The sequence below is a fragment of the Bufo gargarizans genome, chromosome 5, assembly GCF_014858855.1.
Source record: "Bufo gargarizans isolate SCDJY-AF-19 chromosome 5, ASM1485885v1, whole genome shotgun sequence".
NCBI classification, from domain to species: domain Eukaryota; kingdom Metazoa; phylum Chordata; class Amphibia; order Anura; family Bufonidae; genus Bufo; species Bufo gargarizans.
In genome coordinates, this window is record NC_058084.1 from 59,382,310 (window position 1) to 59,390,144 (window position 7,835).

The window sequence follows — 7,835 nt, forward strand, 5'->3', positions numbered from 1 at the left end:
CTCTGCTACATCTGCGAATGCAATAGCCCCTGACAGTGTGCAATCCCGCAGTGTCAGGGGCTGCATGATGAAAATGAAGGCAACAGCAGAGTCCCAGGCAGAGAGAGCTGCCAGCCAGGAGGGATGATGCAAGCAGAGGGATGGGCGTGGCCTCCCTGCTGCAGACCCCTCCTCTTTCCATGACTGTAATGGGATTATGAATGTGTTGCACAAGCCCTGGGGGTGGGTCTCCTTACAATACACACACAGGGTGAGTCACCCCGGAGGAGGGCTCAGTGTGTGGCAGGGAGTCAGTCACCCAGGAGGAGGTGCAGTAATAGGCAGTCAGGTCCTGCTGTGGAGCAGATGCAGTCAGGAGCTCAGCCAGGCTGCATCTCCTAGGAAAGACTGGATGAGCCCTGGGCGACCTCGGCTGCTCCTCCTGGCCTGGACCTTGCACCATCGCTGGATGATTACTACTACTCCTTCTTCTTAGGACTCTTTCTTCTCCACACTCATGATGATTGCCAACGTGCAGAGACAGAGCCGGCTGGGAGCCCCCCGCCTGGCTGCCTGCAGGGCTCCCCCCAAAAGACTGGAGAGCGATGAGCCACCTGCTAAGTGCCCCAGGCTGAATGATTCTCCTTCAGACAATGGACTGCTACCTTCTCCTGGTTCCCCACACCCCCCAGACCTGCACAGTGCTTCTTCTCAACACCAAGGACCTACCTGCATAGGGAATTACCTGCTGCTACCTGCTGGAGATCGGGAGAACGTGTCCAGAGCCCTCAACCTGCACACTGGAGAGGAGCTGCAGTGCAAGGTGAGCCCAGGGCACTGTGGACCTGGATGTGTGGGGTGCCCTCAATGTGTTGTCTGCTGTGAGGGGAGACCCAATGTCCTCTGCCAAAGTCATCAAACCTGGGGGGACCTCAGTGTGGTGCCCCAAAGCTTGGGTTATTCCTCAGTGTAATGAGTATGCTTTGTGTTCTCATGGTAACCTCAAAACTTGGGGTGACCTCAGTGTGGAGCTGGGGTTATCACCAGTGCCCCGTGTTTCATGGTAACCCCAAAACTTATGGTGACTAGTGAACTCAATGTGGAGCACCAAAGCTGGGGTTATCCTCAATGTAATGAATATCTTCTGTGTCTCATGGTAACCCCAAAACTTGTGGTGACCTCAGTGTGGAGTTCCAAAGCTGGGGTTATCACCAATGCCCAGAATATGCTCTGTGTCTCATGGTAGCCCCAAAACTTGTGGTGATCTCAGTGTGAGGTCTACAGAGACTCATGGGGACCCCAAGTTCTCAGTATGCTTTGGCAGAGGTGTTCAGCCTGGTGTTTGCAGTGTATCATGGAACCCCCAAAGCAGGGGTGTCCCCATAAATTTGTTCATAGGGTCTCATGGTATCATTCAATGTGACATCAATCACACTGTAGTCTCATGAAAACCCCAAGCCAAGGGGTGCCCTAATGGTGGTGGCTCTGTAGTCTCAGGGGTGATCATCAGTCCTGTGAGAGTATGTAGGTCTGAGGTGACCTAAATATTCTGGTTTTTCAATATCATTGGAACTCCAGGTTAGGAATAATCTTCAGTTTTATAGTCTGCAGAGTCCCATGGGGAATGGAAGGTCTGGGGTGATATCAGTCTGTAGACTCTCATGGGAAGTTTGAGGAAGCAGGATGTGTTATCTGCAGTATTCCTATAGGAACCCAAACAGAAAAGGACTTCAACATGTAGATGCCTCATTCCTACCAGCTGGGTACCTTATGGGACTGGTGACCCGCCAGTCTTGAGCTGACCTGATGATTCTCATTGTCCGTTGACTATAAATAATAGGTGACCCCCTCAGGCCAGCCCAACTGACGTGACCTTACTTTGCCATTGCTAGCGCCTCAAATGCTCTCTATATTGAACTAAGTTGGACCTCCCTGTCCTGCTTCTAGGTAATCAGGATGCTGTATTGTCCCTAGAGACTCCCCTGGTCAAGAACTGAACTCATGACTGTCAGGCTGAATTAGACAGCAGATCTCAACGTCTAGTGTGTTCCTCATCCTGTTGGTCCAGGGGGGCCATCTTTCTGCTTCCTTTGCTGCCTCAGGGGTGCATGGCTTCATGTTCCATGTGTTGTCTCAGGGGAACTGTGTTCTTTGCTTCCTGCATTGTCCCAGTACAATCAGTTTTGTTAAGTGATTGTTCCTCCAGGGACCCAGGATACCTTCCTCTAATTATGACTTCATTGACTTGTGAAGGGACTATTTCCTTTTCCAATTTGTGGAGCTGTAGACCACTTTTGACTGCCCCTAGCAAGTTCTTCTCCAAGTGCCTGACTGTCGCCTGGTTTCGGTATTGACTCTGTGCACAGTGCTGTCACCTCATCTGACCTTCCTCGAAAAGTGAAAAGTCTGAGTGTCTTCTCCACACTAAGGTGGTGAAGTTCTCATTGATGCCAATGGTGTGTCTAGACATTTATGGATACTCTGAATAAGGGGCCTCACTATGCCCATTTTGTGGTGGTGCAACCTTCGATCCTTGATGACCCTGCAGCATTTGCAAGTTCCTGCAGGTCTCCCGGTGGTTAAAAATTGCTCAGGGGTGGGGGGTGCACTTTCCATGTGATATTCACCCCGCTTCCCTCATGACACAGCCGAGGTCTCATTTAGCTGACTTTTAATTGGACCCGACAAGTTACGTCATCGCTCCCTCTGGTAACCTTAATCCTGCCTGGAGCTGCTGCATGGAGAATGCACGGAAAGCCGGCTTTGTCCAGAGGCCTTCTTAGATATTGAGACATTTTATGGTGCTAGATGATGATTCTTGATGACCTCAGAACGTGAAATTTGGTTGCTTTGTTATAATGTATTCTTTTTTTCTTTTGCTTTTTTTTTTTTTAGGTTTTCCCCCTAAAGCACTACCAGAAAAAAATCCAGCCTTACATCCACCTGCCCTGGCACCGTAACATCACCGGGATTGTGGAGATTATCCACGGAGAGAGCAAGGCCTATGTGTTCTTCGAGAAGGAGTTCGGTGACATGCACTCCTATGTGCGAAGCTGCAAAAGGCTGGGCGAAGAGGAGGCGGCCAAGTTGTTCAAGCAGATCATCAGCGCCGTTTCCCATTGCCATCGATCTTCTATCGTCTTAGGAGACCTCAAGCTGAGGAAGTTCGTCTTCTCTGACAAAGAAAGGTGAGGCCCTGTTCATAAAATCACTTCTGTAGCCATTATATCACTGAGGCACGAGGTATAAAGTGCCTCATATTTGTAGTTCCTGAGGAACATTCTTTCTTTTACTCGTCAGGTGACTAAAAACTTGGGATATCATTATCGAGGCATGAGGCGCGACGTGCCTCTATCCTGAAAGTTATGGCTGTTTGCTTAGAAATGGACAGGTGGAACATGGTTGGAGCCCCGTACTGGCCATAAATAGCTGCCTTCCTGTAGCCTGCAGCCGCATCCCCCTCCCCCTCCTGCGTCCAAATATTAGTATTTCCATCGGAGTATGTTTGCTCTGTCTGTTTACAGTCATATTGCTCATAACAAAGCAGGCACAGGAAAGCAAGCAGATGTGGGTGCACGCCGAAAGAGCAGCCATCTCTTGTCATATATGCCCAGATGTAGCAGAGCTGAGTTTGTAATTTATTTTAATATATCATATTGTGGCTTGTGCAAGGAGTCCAGATGGTGCAGGAGGTTTACCCACAGTCCCAAGCATGCCATGATGCTACGTTGAGCTTTGCCATATGGCAAACTCAGCCCTGCTGAACCGTGATAATATCGGCACTGCTGCATCCGTATATGTACATAGTTTGATAGCCTTTCTCGGCACTGCTAACTACATATAAGTATATCATTTGATAGCCTTATACAGTGATAACAACCCCCCCCGCCGAGTAGCGCTGGCCAAACGCTGACTGTGTCATGGAACATTTCGCCCTGGCAGCTTGCAGAAGAGATGACCTGATAGAGGGGGTGACTAAAGTTTTGTTTTTACTGCTTTTAGTCATGGCTGTAGGGATGTGGTGTTGGTGGAAAAAAAATAAAAAGTATAGTAGGGTTAATTTGCATTGATTGAGTGGTGGAGATGTAGCAGAGATGAGTTTGTTGCATGCCTAATTCTTTGAGAATGTGTTACCAGCTGGTTACAGCAGGGCTGCAGGTTTTTCCTTCCCCCAATAACCTTACCTAAAGAGTGGGTGCACTGCAGAAGTAACCAGTTCTGCTCTGCTGCATCCGTGTGCAAGCTTTAGATTGTAAGCTCTTGGAGACAGGGTTAGGGTAAAACACTAGGATTGACGCCTAGAAAAAGAATGGGGCAAGAGTGGGCACTAGCAAACCCAATAGTGTTCAAGGGCACGAGTGCCAGCCCGAGGATGGGGTCGTTGTCCCCACACTGGCCCGTTGTCATGTTACGTACTGATCTTTTATGGGGGCAAAAAGTGATGATCTATGGCGGAAGATATTAAATCCTCGACCAAAACGCTGGAAATGCATTCTGTTTACGGTGTTCCGTGTCAGATATTTGCCCACGTCATGTCCTTGGTATGTAAACTGATGTTAGAGAAAGGCCAAGCCAGGAGCCAGCGGAGGGGGGTTATGGGGTTAGAATTTGTGGTCACGGTGGTGATTTCAGAAGTCGGTTTTAGACCTTTCACCAGATGTATTTTTAAATGTCACTTTTTATTTATATCCTATGGGGGCGAGCTCACGGGAGGGAGGGGTGTACTGCACAGAGCATACTGCACCAGTGTATAAATAAAAGAAAGTCAAATTAAAGAATTTTTCAAAAAGTTACAAAAAAATTTTTTTATAAAAAATCTGCACACATTTCATACACCACAAGAGTGCTGACCTCAGGATGCCACCGTCAGAGGGTTAAGCATCGTTTTGCGGTAGGAATTTTTTTGTATGTCACTAGCACAGGTGCAAGGTTTTTGGTGTGATATTCATTGCTCGCTGCCAGACTGCCGAAGCTCTTGAGTCATTTTTTCCGTCCTCTCCATCACGGCTACTTTGCATTACAAGAGTTCACGTTGAGGACAGAATGAGGAACACTTCACTGGGTGAAAAAAAAAAAAAAAAAAACACGGCTCCTCCTGTATAAGCTTCTCACCTCGCCGGGCTTTTTAAATAACCTCAAAATAGGTTGTCCCTGGTTAACCGATGCCCTTTTATCTTACGTTGGCGTGAATTTTTGGCCTCGGTTGCCTGGAGCACGATGACAGTCTCTGCCTTGAGATGGTCAGGTCTCTGAAGAACGCATTGTGTCATCCATAGACACTCTTGGAGGACATTCCCATTCCACAGAAGCCCATGGGCAATGGCACTTGTCCATTGACCTCTGTTGACCAAAGCAAAAAGTTGAAGGGCCCACCACGGGAGGGGCTTGAGGTGCTTCCCACCAGGGTGGGCATTATGGAGCATGAGTTATCGCTAACTTTGGATGTTGAACCCACGTGGTAATTTGTTGGATCTGTTCTTGATGTTTTTGTCTTTCTTTTGGTCTTCTAGGACTCAACTGAGGCTGGAAAGCTTGGAGGACGCTCACATCATTAAAGGAGAAGATGATGCTTTGTCAGACAAACATGGATGCCCAGCTTATGTGAGCCCAGAGATTCTGAACACCACAGGGACTTATTCTGGGAAATCGGCCGATGTTTGGAGCTTGGGAGTCATGCTCTTCACCCTACTGGTGGGACGCTATCCTTTCCATGACACAGACCCTAGTTCCCTATTTTCAAAAATTCGACGTGGACAGTTCTGTATTCCGGACCATGTATCTCCAAAAGCCAGGTGCCTTATACGAAGCCTTTTGAGGAAGGAACCTTCTGAAAGACTCACTGCAGATGAGATTTTATTACATCCCTGGTTTGAGGCCACAACACATCCCAGTTACGCGGACCAGGAATCAAGTAACACTGACCAACTAGTGCCGGATGTGCCACAGAACTGTGATGACCTAGAGTCGTTCTTTTGCTAGCTCGTCCCTTCTGAAGGGACCGCATTAGCATCTTGTAAAGACCATAAGCAGGACTTGTTATAAACTTTAAAGCCCGTATCGGCGTGGACGACCATCTTGTGTTTTACTCATTTGATAAATGTCCTTCTGACTTTGCCAACAATTATCCTATTGCAAAAGCTTTTTTCTTGGGGGAAGGTTGGTGCTTCATCTTGTGGGGCATTTTCTATTAAGGTTGTGTTTTTTTTGGAGAAACTGAGAGTGGACCCATCACCTTCTCAAGGGAGAAAGCCATTTTTGAGGTCAGAACATTACACACTGGAGAACTGGTGGACGGCATAATGGTACAGATTAAGCTATGGCATCCTTTTGAGGTGTAGATGGTTGACCCTTCTCTACAATGAAAACAGTGGGCCTCAAAGTACTTGCGAATCTTCTGATGTGTTGTAATGGTGTTTCAAAAATTCTAGTGAATTTTTGTTTTTTAAGTCGGTGCCCATTACTTAAAAAAAAGTGTCATAAAAAAATAAATAAAAATATGGCTTCAAGTACAACCAGTGAAATGTGGTATGGGAAATCATCGGTTCTCTGTAGGTTCTTTGTGACTATTATTCCTTTGTTAGATCTGACACATGGGAAGGACCAGTGAAGAGAACCGAATATTTTTGAAGAAAAAAAATTGATTTATACGGCCATAAAATTTTTGTAGAGTGCTACGGGTGTCCTCGCAGATGTTCACTATAGTAAAAAAAATTGTGAAAATTACACATATACCTCATTATTTTTGGCCTTGGCGCCACGCATTTCACAACTTCAGTAATGAATAAGTTATAAGTTCAATTTCTTGTAAATATTTTCATGGTGACTATACTTTGTGGAAGTGGATCCTTTATTACTGAACTGTACTCTGTGGAATACAGATGTAGCAGTGCAGAGTTTGTCATTCCACTTTTTAGTGCTACCTGTTGATTCCCGCAGTTGAGATGATGCAGCCAGTTTCCCCGCTGTCCAATGGACAATCACCTTGTCACAAATCGCCTTGAGTCACAAATTACAAACTCAACTTTGCTACATCTGTGCATAGCGAGCAGTTTTACCTTTTTGGGTTTCTACGTGTTATAGTCTGTGGGTTCACCTTGCTCTAGAGTGAGTCCTAATATAAGATGGTGCTTGACAACCTGTCACGGTGCATGCCAGGCCCTGATGGCAGCGAAGTAAAAATTTGATAAAAAAAAATAAAATTGTTAATTTTTTTTCAAAATATTTGAACTGTAAATTAAGAAGAAAAAAAATTCCCAACAATAATTAGCAGTTGTAATGTGAATAACTGTTGGCAAAAAAAGCATCTGTCAAAAATGTAAAAAAAAGAAAAAAATCGTGAGTGACCCGTCGGGGCGCCCTTGGCCCTTTTTGCACTAACTGCCTCGCGGTTGTTCCTCTCGTATCTGTGATACGCTGTATATGGACGAGTGTGTAAATATTGACAGGAAGCGTTTGCTGAAAAGAAAAACACTACGTTGTGTAAATACGTGAAAAATACCTGACAGCGGGAAAATTTGTAAAGTTTGTTGTAATAAATATTTTTTTTTAAAACTTGTCTTCTTGGTCGTGAATGTTTCTATGGGGGTCAGTAGTAGTGCTATTCATTGGGAACCACAACTCGCAATGTAGTCAATCATGGTCTGGAGATAACCTCTTATGATGGGTTCTTGCATGGTCTGGACCAAGAGAAGGAACCTTCGAATTACGGCGAGCTATATTTTCTACCATACTGCTTCTGATATGTCATAGTGGACCTTGAATGACCCCTGCCCCGTGGAATAACGCCTGCACAGCAATGATAAAAAAAAGTAGGCCCCTTCCAGGAGCTGATTCACCCCACCCCACTCCTAACCACC

General features: G+C 46.1%; 1 protein-coding gene across 1 annotated transcript; it reads left to right on the top strand.

Annotated features, from left to right (window-relative positions):
- Nucleotides 1-271: 271 nt before the first annotated feature.
- On the top strand, nt 272-7,534 carry TRIB1 (tribbles pseudokinase 1). Its single transcript, XM_044293797.1, has 3 exons — nt 272-802; nt 2,875-3,167; nt 5,490-7,534. Exons 1-3 carry the CDS (start codon nt 497-499, stop codon nt 5,956-5,958), a joined length of 1,068 nt encoding a protein of 355 aa, XP_044149732.1. The 5' UTR covers nt 272-496; the 3' UTR covers nt 5,959-7,534.
- Nucleotides 7,535-7,835: the final 301 nt, after the last annotated feature.

Bases quoted from the DNA above. Each gene is read 5' to 3' on its own strand.
- TRIB1 (XM_044293797.1), top strand. From the start codon at position 497: ATGATGATTGCCAACGTGCAGAGACAGAGCCGGCTGGGAGCCCCCCGC. The intron at 803-2,874 runs GTGAGCCCAGGG...TTTTTTTTTTAG, and splicing joins GAGAGGAGCTGCAGTGCAAG to GTTTTCCCCCTAAAGCACTA. The intron at 3,168-5,489 runs GTGAGGCCCTGT...TTGGTCTTCTAG, and splicing joins GTCTTCTCTGACAAAGAAAG to GACTCAACTGAGGCTGGAAA.